Source organism: Carettochelys insculpta, chromosome 7 (assembly GCF_033958435.1).
Source record: "Carettochelys insculpta isolate YL-2023 chromosome 7, ASM3395843v1, whole genome shotgun sequence".
NCBI lineage: Eukaryota > Metazoa > Chordata > Testudines > Carettochelyidae > Carettochelys > Carettochelys insculpta.
This window is the reverse complement of record NC_134143.1, coordinates 40648907-40664899: the sequence shown is the minus strand read 5'-3', so window position 1 is coordinate 40664899 and position 15993 is coordinate 40648907. Positions and strand designations below refer to the sequence as shown.

The 15993-nt window shown below is 43.3% G+C and overlaps 1 protein-coding gene across 4 annotated transcripts in view; it reads right to left on the bottom strand.

The window, feature by feature from the left end:
• PCGF5 (polycomb group ring finger 5) overlaps positions 1–5200 on the bottom strand; it is a 63809-nt gene extending 58609 nt beyond the window's left edge. For all 4 annotated transcript variants that reach the window (XR_012646307.1, XM_075000365.1, XM_075000367.1 and 1 more), the window contains exons 1-2: positions 5023–5200; positions 4181–4480 (exon numbers count right to left, since the gene is read on the bottom strand). Coding sequence is in view for 3 of the 4 variants with exons in the window: in XM_075000365.1 (XP_074856466.1) it covers positions 4181–4292 (112 nt within the window). In the remaining variant the exon portion in view is untranslated. The remainder of the gene's footprint in view (positions 1–4180; positions 4481–5022) is intronic.
• Between the last annotated feature and the right edge of the window lie 10793 nt (positions 5201–15993).

Here is a 15993-nt window from a genome sequence, read left to right as displayed (position 1 = left end):
CAGGATGACAACAGCACCCCCTTTGTCAGCTGGTTTGATTATGATGTCTTGGTTATTTTTGAGACTCTGGACAGCATAGCGTTCAGCATAGTTGAGATTGTGTCTCATTTGGCATTGTTTGTGTATAATGACAGACTGAGCACGGTTGCGGAAGCATTGTACATAGAAGTCCAGACTTTCACTACGACCCTCAGGGGGAGTCCACATAACTGGATAGTCTCTATGTGGACTCCCTCCTCAACCCCTATGCCACCAACGCTCCCAGCTATATCCGAGATACCTCCGACTTCCTGAGGAAATTACAAAACATCGGAAAAGTTCCTGATAACGCCATCCTTGCCACAATGGATGTAGAGGCTCTGTACACTAATATTCCACATAAAGACGGATTACAAGCAATCAGGAACACCATCCCTGATGCCACCACAGCCAATCTGGTGTCTGACCTCTGTTACTTTGTTCTCACACACAATCATTTCCGTTTTGGGGACAATTTATACCTCCAGATTAGTGGAACTGCTATGGGCACCCACATGGCCCCACAATATGCTAATATATTTATGGCTGACCTGGAACAACTTTTCCTCAGCTCAGCTCTCGTCCCCTATTACCACTCCTCTACTTAAGATACATTGATGACATCTTTATGATTTGGACCCATGGTACAGAGGCTCCAGAAGAATTCCACAGAGACTTTAACAATCTACACCCCACCATCAATTTATGCCTCGATTACAACATGCAAGAGATACGTTTCCTGGACACTACAGTACTAATCAAGGATGGCCTGATCAGTACCACACTGTACGAAAACCTACTGATCGCTATACTTATCTACACCCTTCTAGTTTCCATCCTGCACACGTGACTAGATCCATTGTTTACAGTCAAGCTCTTAGGTGTAATCGCATTTGCTCTGATCCAACTGACAGAGACCAAAAACTACAAGAACTTTACCAAATATTCATAAACCTGAATTACCCACCAGGAGAAGTAAAAAAACAAATCGACAGGGCCAGACGCATACCCAGAAACCAGCTACTCCAAGATCAGCCCAAAAAAGCCAAGAACAGAACACCACTGGTCATCACCTACAGCCCCCAACTCAGACCACTGCAACGAATTATTAAAGACCTCCTACCTATTCTTAATCAGGATGCTACACTCCAGAAGGCCCTGGGTGACATGCCTGTTCTCTCCTACAGACAACCTCCCAACCTCATGAGGACCCTTACTAACAGCCACAGTCTATACCCCAGGAACACCAGTCCTGGAACCTTTCCCTGCAACAAAGCCTGCTGCCAACTTTGTCCACATATCTTCTCTGGAAATACCATCACTGGACCTAACCAGGTTACTCACAGAATCACGGGCACTTTCTCATGCTGCTCTACTAACATCATATATGCCATCATGTGCCAACAATGCCCAGATGCTTTGTATATTGGACAGACTTCTAACTCCCTTAGACAAAGGGTCAATGGGCACAAAACAGACATCAAAACACTCCAGCTCCACAAACCAGTTAGTCAACATGTTAATGGAATGGGGCATTCTGTCAATGACCTCAAGGTATGTGTGTTACTGAAGAGAAATTATCGCTCCGTTTTAGAAAGAGAAGTGGACGAACTGACATTTATATTCAAATTCGGAACATTAACACATGGTTTAAATCGTGATGGGAACTTTCTGAGTCACTATAGGGGCTCGTCTGCATACTTGACTCAATCTAATTCTTGATCTTCCCTCCCACCCCTCCACTCTCTGATTTGCTCACCTTGATTATCTTTTTCCGATTTGTCCTCCTTGCTTACTGTTTTTGGTTCTCTGTGTCTTAAATATTGAGTCTGTTCTGGTCTGGCTATGGTCTGAAGAAGTGGGTCTGTCCCACGAAAGCTCACCTAATAAACTATTTTGCTAGTCTTTAAAGTGCTACTTGACTGCTTTTTGTTTTGGTAGTATATAGACTAGCACAGCTTCCTCTCTGTTACTATTCATGATGAGGATGTTGGTCTTTGAGCCTGATTTGCAAGGACTATACTCTCTCTGCATGTAAGATATCCCAGAGAGCTCTCCTGATCTCTATTGCTCAGAAGGCACAGGATGCTTTAAAACCACGGCTATTACTCACAACAGACATCACACTGACACCATTGTCCAGATATCTAAACATTGTGAATGGCAGAGTAGCTGCATCTACAGATTCTCTACCATAAAGAGCCAATAAAAGTAGGTCTAGTGAAAAAGGAGAGTCAGTCCTTGCTCACTCTTCAAAGCAAAGAGAATCCAGGCTGAGGAGATGCCATTCATCAACATCCTCATCATCTGTGTGTGGCTTTATTTGCTAAATGGTAGGCCAGGTTCCTAAAAAGTCAAAAGCATTAATACCCTTTTGCGCTGGGAGTATAATACTTACATTCAGAGGCACCCTCTGTAATCCATCATAGCTTAAATTACTAAAGTATTACGATTTAGGCTTCAAGAACTCTGAAGGCTGACTGGGGTTAAAAAACTGGGAAGTGAACACCATTCCCAGCCCCAGAAGTTTCGGACACCTTCCATTATCACAAGAATTGGTATTTTTGGCACACAGATCAGCAGGACATGCTTCACTGCAACAGATTCCTCCGGTGCTGTATCTCCCAGAGTGCTCTTCTCCATACCGAAGAATTCTCAAAAGAGAAGTAGTGTCTGTTCTTGGACAGTCACCATTCTGTTGTAAAACAACAAGAAGTCCTGGGGCACCTTATAGACTAACATATTTTGTAGCAACTCAATTTTCCAAAAGGAGACTGACTCCCACAGGGGAGACTATCCACTGTGTAAAGCTGTAGTCAGCTCCAAGCGCAGAAACTCAAAAGTGAGTTGTCTTGTGCAGGTGACTCAGCTCTAGTGCACACAGAAAATTTCTCAGCTGGAAGAGCTTGGCCTATTTCAGAGTCTTTCCTTTCCACAGTTCACTTCAATAGTTACCATATTACTAGAAATATTCACTGGATATACTAAACTATAATTTTAAGTAGAATATACTGCCAGAACCATAATAAACCCTTTTGAAATATTTGACTTCTCTCTTCCTCAATTAATTCTAGGGCCCAATGTACTCCACATGGAGATTATTCAATGGTAATAATGTACATCCAAGCTGAACATCCTTAAATACTTTATAGTCTTTTGTGTTATACATTAAAAAAAAAAAGTGGTGTAATCAGGAGGAAGCATTACAAGGAGAACTCTCTAATACGGGACTCTCTCGTCCGGCAACATCCATAATCATGTGTGTTATTCTTGTTGTGTCTGTCTGTCTGCCTGGGCAAGGCTCTAACATGTTCCCCCACCCACCTCACATTATGCTGGCCAGAGTCCCTCCCTCCAGCCAATGCAGGGCCTAGCCCAGCCCCTCCAACAGAGCCCACCTCTGCACTGTGCCAGTCACAGTCCTTTCCCTGGACAGCAAGGGGCCCGGACCAGCCCTGCCCCCACATCCATGCCAGCTCCAGCCCCTCCCCTGGCCAGCACAGGGCCTGGCCCAGTTCCCCGAAGGAGCCTCCGCCACCCACCGGGGGGGCTGGCCCCCAACAAAGTCTGCCATACATCATGACTGTGCCACCCGCATCCCCATCCCCTCCCCCAACCAGCGTGGGGCCCAGCCCAGCCCCCCAACAGAGTCTGCCCCATACCATGCCATCCCCAGCCCTCCCCCACCTCCAGCCAGTACTGGCCTGGCCCAGCTCCCAAAGGAGCCCCTCCCCTGGCCAACGTGGGGCCAGGCCCACATACTTCGGACATGTATTACAACAAGTTCCTCTCTAGAACTTTCTTCCAGCCCAACTTCTACTTGCAAGCAGAGATGCAACAGGGCCTCTAGTCCAGCATGATTTTAGCTAGCTGGAGGACTGCTTATCATGGGTGTAGCCAAGTTTCCCATGGCCCTATAAAGTTTGTTTACAGCCACAAGTCCTGCCTCTCCATGTTCTGTGCTGTTATTTTGCTGTAATTTACCCCTCAATGTCTTCTAAGAGCCCAGTAAGCAGTGGAAGTGTTGGTAATGTGACCAGACAATATTGACCTCCCAGTCTGGCAAATTCTCTCACCCAGCACCAGTCAGGTCCCAAGGGTGCCAGATGAGAGACGTTCAAGCTCCGCTTGTTGAGTGGGTAATTTCAAAAGGGCTACTTACAGGTATGCAGGCACTCAGTTACTGTGGTGGGCTTGATAAGGTATCCTTTACAGATGTAACAGGTGATATGAGGATTGAAATCTTTCACCAAGTGCTTCCTCTGGGTAGCCATTCGTGGGGCAGGCAATGGTGGCTGAGCGCTTTTGGCCCGGGGCGCGAGCGTGACAGCTGGAAAGGATGTGGTTCACCGGAGCTGCTGTGTGCAACTGCACCTGCCCAGGCATTTGATGGACATTCCAGACCCTTCACGGGGACATCATTCATAACGCCTGCTCCTCTGGGGGCAAGGCCTGCTCATCTCTGCAAGGCACGTGAAAGGAGAAGCAGAATGAGGAGGATGACCCAGCAGACAGGTGCCAGGGTGCTTGGCCGGGCGCAATGCCCACCACTGCCTCTGTGCTAAGTGCTTTAGGGACAGGATCCAGCCAGCGTCCCTGCCCCCCTGAGCTTGGTTAGTCTGAGCGCCCGGTGCAAGGCGACAGCCCCCGGGGAGCAGGGGCGGCGCTCACGCTGCCGGGAGCCGGGGAGGTTGCCAGTAAGCTCTGAAGGAGGCTGAGAAGATCCCAGGAGCCACACGCTGGGCTCACTCCTCCTCCCCCGCCCCAAGAGGCACAGCCCGTCACCAGGCCTCGCCGTGGGTCCCGGCGGAGGGAGGCTCCCCCCGCTCCGGTCCGGCCCCCTCCCCCGGCCTAAGCAGAAGAGGGGCTCCCGCACCGCCCGGTAGCGGCCGGGGCAGCACGGCCCAGGCTCGGGGCTGCGGTGCCCCGTCTCCGTCCCCCTTTCCCCCCCCGCGCCGTGCACCTGCGGCGCCTCCTGCCCCGCGTCCGGCCCCCGAACGGTACCTGGCGGCGCCCATCCGACTCGCGCCGGCACCAGCCCCCGCCGCGCTGCCCAGCGAAAGAGAAAGGGAAACAGCGCGCGCCTCCCGCCCCTTCCCGCCGGGCCGCCGCGGCCGGTCCCAGCGCTGGGCCACAGCGAGCAGGCGGGACAGGCGCGCAGGCGCTGCTCCCACGCCGAGCCCTCCTGCGCCACAGCCCAGGCGGCCTCTCTCGGGGCAGGGCGCCCTGCCTGCCCGCGGGCCGCCGCTCCCAGGGCCCAAGTCCTCGCCGCCGCGGGGGGAGCTGGGCCGGCGGGTCGCTTCGGAGGCGACGGGGGCAGCGGGGGGCTGGGGCTGCTCAGTGGCATGAGGGGAGGAGAGCGGTAGTTGGCGCCAGGCTCAGGGCCCTGCGCATCACTGCCCCGGCGTTTCCCGCCCTCTCTCTCGGGGCACTTAAAATCGAGGGGCCCCACATGGCCCGTGCTGGGGCGCGGCCCGGCCTGCCCGACCGCTGCCACTGAAACCAGGCGTCAAAACTTTCATCCGCCCCCCGCGCCGGGGGAGTCCAGGGAAAGCGCCGTTCCCGGCAGCAAAGCACTGAAATAAACTAGGCTCAGGTCCAGAAAATACACTCACCTCGACTGGGCCTACTCGTGGCTGTACCATTAAACATACATGAAAGCATTGCCCGTTGCCAGCTGCTTCCTGATTTACATAAACACGGGGCTTCTATCAAAGGTGGGAGGGGGCTCGTGGTGTGTATTTAAACAAAACAAAACAAAACAAACCAAGACAGTGATGCCTGGGAGGGAGACATAAATTAGGCAGAAGCTGCTGCAGATAAAAACACACCCAAGCAATGCTGTAATTTTTCTGTAGAAGCTGTGACTGCCCTCCTCTAACTAGCACCTGTTGCCTTGCGAAACAGTCACTTTGTCTTGAGCCACAGTCATCCTCTATATTGTAGCTATGCTGCCCCAGCAGAAGGTTTTTTTAACACCCAGCGCTGATGTCAGCTCCAGAGGGGTGGAACCTTTACGCCCAAGTGCAGTCCCACTACTTCAGTCTGATTGCAGACTGGGTCAAGTATTGTTCAAAAGAAATCTTACTTACAACTGAAATCATAGTGTAGTGAGAGTGTTGGATTTTTTCAGTGAGTCCTTTAAATTATAAAAAAACTTTCATTTTTGAGACTTCATAAGTGAAAGTTTGCTGAATAGTAATCAAATATTATTTTGAACCAAAACAAAACAACCCCAACAACCTAGTACGTATTAAGAACATAAGAATGGCCATACAGGGTCAGATGACAGGTCCCTCTAGCCAAAGGGTCAGCAGCTTTTCGGAGGCGGGTTGCTAAAATTTAACCTTGTGACCTCTGCACTCCAAGTGCCTGTGATACTTTTTTAAGTCATTAATAGTCTTACTTACAACAGCTTCATTGATAAATAAATTAAGAGGCAGAGCTTCACTGTTTAGGTGGTGGTTGCTAACATTAGCTGGTCTTTTGTTAATCCACAGGTGGCATGACTTTGAGTAAACTCCTTATTGCGTGGGGGACAAGGGGCAGGGCTGAGTTCCCGACTCACATGCCAATGAAAATGAGCTTGCATGCCACTCTTGGTCCCTGTGCCCAGAGGTTGCTGACCTCGATATAGCCCAATATTCTGTCTTTTGACAGTGGCTAATGCCAGATGTATAAGAGGAACTGTACAGAATTGGTGATCAAGCGGCCTATTCCCAGCTTCTAGCAAGCTATCATGTAACAAAAATGTTGGTCTTCTGCTATTCCTGTGGTTTGCATTCTAGCAAGTTTTATTAAGATTAGAAAACACAAACTTGTACAAAGGAAAATAAGCAATATAAGAAGGTATTTGTTAGATCACTAAATTGTTTAAAAGAGTAGAAGCAAACAGTGAAATAAAGTCCTAACTACTTTCAAATATTTCAATTAATAAAACACTACAAGTTAATGAATAAAACATTATTTCCTGTAATTTTAACAACTTTTACCTTTTTTACCAAAACAGATGGGTATTGATTCCAATTATGGAAATGGATTGGGGAGGAATCAGTAATTTTTACAAATAACAATATGATTAGAGTCAAATTACAGATTTTAAACATAATTAAAACCAAAATTGTTAAGACACAAGGAATTTCAGCTATTCGAAACTGGAAGTTTTAAAGGATATAGATGTCTGGCATTTTTAAAAAAATAACATTGAAATGTTACTCTTTAAAATCATTATGCCCTTTAGAAAACATTCCTATAATATAAACGTATGTCCTTTTTCATATCTTTTTTTGACAAATTGAATATTTCCATTTGCAATTAAGTTTTGTCAGTGTAACAAATAGGTTTTTTTTCAGAATTATCATGTGGGTGGCTGTACTGCATGTGAAATAAAATCTATAAGCATCAGAGTGCAATAATATATCTCTGGCTATGTCTACACTAGCAGCATCTGTCTACAGAAGTTACTGTCAGAAGAGATGTTCTGATCAAACTTCTGTCAACAGATTGCGTCTACACAGATCATCTCTGTGGACAAAAGGGCCCCCCACAGCATTTACACGGCTTTTTTGTCCATGGTGTCTGTTGACAAAATGCATTTTTTGTGTAAACGCTCTGCGAGTTTTGTCAACAAAACTCTCATGTAGCCGTAGCCTTTGTGTGTAAATAAGCAGCTGCTGACAGTCTCTTGGCTGTTTCAAAATAATTGAGGCTGGGAGGGTTGCTTTAAAAGAAATTACGACTGGAACCTAATTTTGAGGTCTTCAAAAACTTACTTGGTTTATAAAACCTCTTGCCTATTATACTTAGCAAAGACCTTCTTTTAATTGTTTATCAAAACAGTTTCAAATAGTAATTGATGTTCAACATTCCTTTCAAGCATAGCTGTAAAGGTGGAAATACACTGTTGTAATGACGTCTAGCCTATATAATATTTTAGAGCCAAACTGCAGTTGTGTGAACTACCTACACAAACATGACTGGTTGAGATACTCATAAACAACAAGAAGTCTTGTGGCACCTCATAGACTAACCGATATTTTGGAGCATGAGCATGACATACAGACTAACTTGGCTACCCCTCTGATAGTTGAGAGACTCATGAAATTCATTAAACACAAATACAAAGTACTCCAGTTAGGAAGAAAAGAATGAATGCACACAAACAAAATGAGAAATCACTCCCGAGGAAGCAGTACTGCAGAAAGGGACCTGGGGATCATAAGGAATCACAAGCTGAATATGTAGTGTAACACTGCTATATTTAAACAAAACAAAAAACACAAACCAGCATTCCAGAATATATTAGGAGTGCTGTATTTAAACACGAGAAGTAATTCCATTCTACCCCTTAATTGAAGTATTTGTGCACGGTTCTGGGGACCACATTTTGGGAAACAGTTGGACAAGTTAGAGAAAGTCCAGAGGAGAGGAACAAAAATGGTTTAAGGTCCAGAAAACATGGCCTATGAAGAAAGGCTGAAAAAAATTGGTTTGTTTAGCCCAGAAAAGAAAAAAACTGAGCGGGGACATGATGCCAATTTTCAAGTACATAACAATTGTAGGCAAGGAGGAGGAAGAAAAAATGTTCTCATTAATCTGGGGACATGAGGAGACCCAGTGGTTGAAAATTGCCACAAAGGAGGTTTAGGCTGGGCATTAGGAATAACTGGAATAAATTGCTTACAGAAGTTGTTAAATCTCCATCATTGGAGCTTTTCAAGAGCAGGTTAAAAAAAACACCTCTGAAGGATGGTCTGTAATGGGTCAGCAATCCCCAGCACTGGTGCCAAGAGTGGCAGACAAGCCAGTTTTCATTGGCATGCAAGGTGAGAGCTCAGCCACGCCCCTCCTCCCCCATGCAGCTGAGAGTTTGCTCAAAGCCTTGGATTAACAGAAGACCAGCTAATGCTACTAACCACCACCTAAACGGTAAAGCTCTGTATTTTAATTTATTTATTAATTAAGATGTTGTAAATAGGACTATTAGTGATTTTAAAAAGTATCACCAGCACTAACATCATACACAGAGGTCAAAAGGTTAAATATTGACACTCTGTCTTGGAAAGGTTACTGACCCCTGGTCTATAATACTTAGACCTGGCTTGAATGCAGGGTACTGAATTAGAAGACCTCTTGATGTCCCTTTCGGTACTACTCTGATTCATAAGCCAAGGCTTTTAAAATCCCTTTTTATAAGGAATACCAATCACTATTTAATATTTTGGTGTCAAATGAGTGGTTATTTTTGCATCATAAGAAAAATAGAAGAATCAAGAACAATAAATTGCATTAGTGCTTTTAAATATATATCATATATCCAGGGCATCAAGCACAGAGGATGTAACTACATCCCTCAAATCCTAATGAGGAAATTAATGCTGTCTTAAGGTTTTCATCATCTTTAGACACCTGATCTACTTTCTGATTGGCTTGCTCATTTTTCCATAGATGGCAACAACAAAAGCATATCCTGTAATGCACTATGGTTTTAGCTAGATACTGCAATTACTACTTTGTAAAACAGTCTACCATGTGGAAAACATAAACTGCATCCCAAAAAGTATTAAAAGGTGAGGTGCAATTTATTGCAGTCCTGTCTAAACTTGTAGTACCCTGACATACATAATCATAGAATCATAGAATACTGGGACTGGAAGGGACCTCGAGAGGCCATCGAGTCAAGCCCCCTGCCCCCATGGCAGGACCAAGTACTGTCTAAACCATCCCTGATAGACATCTGTCTAACCTATTCTTAAATATCTCCAGCGACGGATATTCCACATGTACAGTAATTTCTTGCTTTCTATAGAAAATTAGTATTTTAATAGCATATCCAGGTCAAATTACAGAAGAGTGAATAACACAACATGTGAACTACAACAGCTCCTTTAACTTTGCTCGTTACAGCTTCATTAACATTTTAAAAAATGACAACACTTAAGTTTTCTACTGTGTGTCAGGAAACAGAAGACATGCAGAGGAACTTCACCTTTCTGCCTCGAGACCTGGCAAGTTTAATGCTAGTCCTGCTTGGTGGACCCTCTGAAACTAACTTGCGGCCCTCTAGTCCTGGACCTCTGGTTGAGAACCACTGTCTATATTAGATCGTTAACCCATCCCTTCGGAAACTAGATTATTTCTACATTCTATGTAAGAGATAGCCTGATGCAATGGCAAGACATATGCCATATTCTGCAAAGAGGAGATGGGATGAATCAGCCAAGTAACATTAGAACGGCAGAGGAACTGTGATGTATTCTTTAAGGGTGAATTTGCTACTACTTTTTTTCTCCTACTCAGAAAATGTCCTTGTCCATACTACCACAGGCGGTTGACTTAAGTTACACATCAGCTACGTGAATAACAAAGCTGAAGTCCAAGTACTTAGGTATGATTCCCATGGTATCTTCACAGCAATAAATTGACATCTGACAGTCTCCCATCAACACCATTTACGCTTCTCATTTTGATGGAGTGTCAGATTTGACAGGAAAGTGCTCAGCAGTTGATTTATTATGTTCATGCATTACATTTATAAATTAAATCGAATAAATTTATTTACTAGATGTGATAAATCGACCTCTGCTGGATTGATCACTGCCCATCAATGTAGCCCATAGTGAAGACATACCTGAAGTTGCATGGTAAACTAGGAAGACGGTAAGGGCTGGGTCACAGAGTATAGCCTGGGGGCTCTGAGTAGTGTGGTCCCGGTAAGTAGTAGAGTGTGCATTGGGGCATACGAGCTTGGAAAAGAGACGATTAATGGGTGATATGATTGAGGCCTATGATTGGTGTAAAAAAAGTAGGTAAGAAAGTGCTATTTACTCCTTTTCATAACATAAGAACTAGGGGTCACCAATTGAAATTAATAATCAGCAGGATTAAAACAATCAAAGGGAAGTATTTCTTCACACGGTGCACATTCAACCGGCGTAACTCATTGCCCAGAGGACATGATGGCTAAGACTGTAACAAGGTACAAATAAGAACTACATAACTTCCTTGAAGGTCTATCAATGGCTATTAGACAGGATGAAAAGAAATGGTGTCCCTAGTGTCTGCCAGAAGTTGGGAATGAGAAACAGGGATCACTTAATTATTACTTGTTCTGTGTATTTTCTCTGTGGCAGTAATTAAGAACATTCTCGGGAGCTATTTAATTGAAAAATAATTGTAACTTTGCAATTTATTTAAAACATATTTTCATGATCATTTTATTTATCTTTTATTATTTTATGCAATACCCTCACAGACCCCCAGGGGTCTGTGGACCCCAATTTGGCAGAGGCCTAGGATATTAGTTCTCAACCTATTTTTCATTGTGGGCTGCATATACACAAACCATTTTCTGGACTGCAGGTTGAGAACAAGAATGTTCCTTACCTAACTCTCCCCACAAACACCTATGCCCAGTGTCCACCCATACACTGCTCCACAGAGTGGGGGCCAAGAGGTGGCAGAGGGGGATGTGAAGCAGGCAGCAGGAACCTGGACCTCAGAACCCCCTGTGTGGTTGAACAGCAGAAACCCAGACTCTGGACCCCACTGCAAGGGGATCTGCAGTGTGACCCTGGACCCTGACTCTGCCTGTCTGGGAGGCAGCCTATCATGCAGGCTGGGGGCAGCTGGTAGCTCAGAGTCCAACCCTGCTGGTTCACGTGGCTCCCAGGACCTCAGAGCCCAATCAGCATGTTCACAGGACAACCAACAAGCCCAGACGCTGGAGACTGCCATGCAACAAGGCAACTGGGCTCTGGTTCATGGCCTTTAGCGCAAAGCTGATCTGGGCCACAGCTGTGTGCTAAATCTCCTGCCCTCGTGGCCCAGCCATAAGGCTGGACCTATTAATACATATTCCAAGAAACCACTTAAATGTTGTAAATCTAACACCTCCGCAGTTGTAGGACAAAAGAGCTTAGTATGTCACAAACTATTGTAATGAGCTATAAAACCAGTGTATCTGTTGAAATATGCACGTCTAGTAAATGTGTACGTACAAATGTCTGTTTTCTGAAGATGATGTGCAGAACACCTTTGAGTACAAGTACGAATTAATCAGATAATGAGTGATTATGCTATGAAATTTGTTTGCCGGTGGATGACAGGGTGATTTTATCTTTTATCATTTTTTGAGAGAGTTCATATGAGAGCAGGGTTCACATGCGTGATTGTTACTTGGGCATTTGGCACACTGAATGAGGTACATCACATATTGTGATGGGCCATGGATCTTAAAGATGTGTTGGGCAGGAAAGAGGGATATTGATCATTATAGCAAGGGAATTAAGTGTCTGAGTCTCACTGACTTTCAATGAGAGTTGGTCTTCCAACTCTTAGACAGTTAAAAAAAGTGTCTTAAATCAAACTTAAATCTACATTTTATCACATAATATTAGACAGCCTTCAATTTATTTGCACTGTGTGGGAAGACTCTCATTCACGAGAATGTCCTTTTTCCTGCTTATTAAAACAGTAGACTTCATTGCCGAAAATTTCTGAATTTACTAAAGTAGACAGAGAATCTGTCCCCTGGCTGAACAGAGAGAAAATAAGGCAGATCAAGGTACTTTGACCCTAGCTTAATGTTCCTGTATCACGCTTTGATTAACAAGTTGGCAGAGATATCGAGTAAAATTTTGTATAAATTTATACTTTGTACACTGAAATCCATGGGATGACATGGAATAAAAGTCATAGAAGAACTTGGCCCTCTGAGAATTAGGAAAAAAATCCTCATCATATTTGCCTAAGGCTTTAGACTGAAATGTGAAGGCCTTTAAATGCTTTGGACTCTTATAACAGATATTAACAAATCTGAGTTGCTTTGGATAACATTTTACTGGAATCATCTCTTGAAACATATTAATAATTTTATCCAATATATTAATGGAATAAACCTAAGCAAAATTGATGTTTTAACTAATTTCCTGTCTGACTAATGAAGTTAGAGGAGAACGCAGGCTCAGGATTTGAGTCGGAAAATTATTCTCAAATGAGCAGTCATTCACTGCCCGTGACTTGGCAGTTGGCACCATATGCCAGTTGTGAACTCACATTGGCCTAAAAACTAACAGGACTGGTTTCTACTTTGTATCAGCAATAGAATAATAAACTTTCGTCTCTAAATTTCATATTATTAACTGTGTGAATTTTCCAAGAATAGGATTTAGAAAACCAGATTCTCAAGTGTAATGACTATTCTGTTAAATTTTATGGTCTCAGAGCTAAGAAATTAAAACTCCTATGGAAGGTTTACGTTACCAATTTAGTCAATCTAATTTACGTTCCCCAGGGATCTGAAAAGGTTCTTACTCTGCCCCTCCATGCAATGCAAGTTTCATACTAGTGATCCACAATGGTCCTATATTGGCCAGATACACCCTCCTGCTGACACAGTTTACATTTCTCTTCAAGGTGAAGTAATTATGCTAGTGGAAGAGGGCTCTCCTGTCAGCAAAGTGCATTTTCTGTTTTGTAGTTGTGCCCTTAGGATCACAAATAATGACTTTGTCCAGCCATACCACCTCAAGTCGCAAATTTGTCCGCTACCATAAACTAAGCAATGGAGGTTACTATTTCCATTAAGGAAAGCCCTGCTGCTGCATGAAGTGGTGGTAATACTTCAAAAGGTGGCACTCATCCTTCTGCTTCTTTACTGAATAAATGCCTCATTATAGTCCTACAGGGCACAGTACTGCTGGAGGTTCCATCTTTTGGCTAAGATGTAAAATAAAGCTTCCATCTACATTGCTACTTTCCTGGGCTGCAATTTTCTGGCCCATGGTGTGAAACCCTCTACCCCAGTCCCCCAATGCAACAAGTTAGAGCGCTGCAAAGCATCAGTGTAAATGGACTCCCAGCACAGTTCTTCCACTTTAAAGCACTGCCGTGGCTGTGCTTTAATTTTAGAAGTGTTGATGAAGCTTATTGTGGTCATTAAAGATCTGGTGACACTTTTCTAAATTGTGTCCTGATTATAGCACAAGTTGAGTAATTACATTCTGCTGCCTCAATTTCCTGTGTTTTATTTGGAAAAAAACAATCTAATTTGTCTTGCGAAAAAGTGTTGTATGGCACTGTGAAGGCAGAAAAGCTGTCATGTTCTACTAGAGAGAGAGAGACCCATATTTCAGTGGCATGTAAGTGATGCTTATGTACTGTGATCTATGAACTACTTATAGTTACCTGGCAGGTAAGATACAGCGATGTCCTTATTTTGGTATGTTAATTCTGGGTCACCAAAGAATGTTGTATGAGGTCTTAAAGTTGGACCACACTGGTCATTAATGTCATGATGAAAAGTATGTACAGACATTAGGCAAAGAGTTTGGCATATACATGGACAAATTATTATTTTTAAGGTCTGCATAAAGGCAGGGTTGATAAAACAGGTTTTCTGCCAGACAAGAAATGTTTATTCACCAATCTCCCTGATGCAATGCAAATTAATCATTGTAAGAAAACAATGAGAGCCATTTATATACAAAGTCAAGTGAGATGCAAAGACAACAGGTAAGAACACACAGGAGAAATGAGTGAGGAGAGGTTATTCTGCCTCTGAGAACAATGAGCTTTGGGGGACCTAAACAAAAGGCAAAGAAGACAACCCTTTATCCTAGGAAGCAAAATGAGATCACAAGTCTCCATTGGAAATGCTGCAGATGATGTTGGGTGAGATAAGATTTCTTTAGACAGAGTTAAGTATGTTTAGTTTAGTCTCTAGACAGCATGTTATGATTTTATTTTCTATGTAATCCTCTGTTTCCATTATTCTTAATCACAATCTTTTGAACCTTTCATAATAAAAGTATCTTTGTTTCCACTATGAATATAACTAAGTGTGGTGATATTTAGCAAGAGTCTGATCCTGAGCTAAATTAGACAAGCTTCTGCATACACTATTCCCTTGGGGATAATCAATCTAGTATTTCTCTAAGTGTTCAGCGGAGAATGAGCAGGGGATTGCTTCAGCACAGCTCAGGGACAGGCATTTACTTACTGCTATCTACAAAGCAAAGTAAGAACTAGCATTGCCCAGTGGTGTTAAGAGAGCTGAAACACAGCTTAGCACAAACATGTCTCCTTCACACTGGAGGCAGGGAATAGCAGGATGGTGTGTAGTCCTACATACCCCAGAAACTGTCACATACCTATAATACAGAAGCCCTCATTCTATAAAAATTTACAAACATGCTTTTGTTGCATGTAACAGAGGTAGTCATGTTAGTCTGAATCTTAACAAAACAAAAAAGCAGTCCTTTATCACTTTAAAGATTAACAAAATAATTTATTAGGTGAATACTCTCTAACTTCCATGGATTACTCTCAGGCATAAAGCTAAGTCCTTGAAAATTAGGATCATAGACTACACTTGGGATTCCTACATGATGTAAAGAACAATATATAGTTGAGTTTTCGCAATTCTTTTACATACCGCAGCTGGGATACTAAAGTAGATAAGGTGGTTTTTATTTGTCTAGTTTTATTTTTTGCATGCATAGCAGTTTAATACGGTATAAATGCTACTTTATGCCTTACTGCTCTTTCTGCTCCATACTGTATAAATCCATAGCCTTAAAGGTCTTATTATTTCTGGAATCCAAGATGTAAAATGATTTACCTCACATGGAAATGTTTCACTCTAATATTTTTCTAACTCAATTAATACAAATTAACGCATTAGTTAAACATCTTTCAATAAACCTGTCATCTAAAATGGATGACAAAGTAGTGATTAATGTACAATACCATGACCTTTCAACATTCCTATGTCATCTTTATGCTCTGCTCAGTTATATATATATGCGTGCATACAGACACATCAAAAACTCAATTATTATTTAGCTTGGAACAACAGATCTGATGTTTTTCTTCAGTTATATCATCAGCTAATACTCTATAGGTCTAACTAAGTATGCCTTGCTTATCAATCTGCATAGCAAACCTCCTTGGTTTTTTCCCGTCTAACATTCT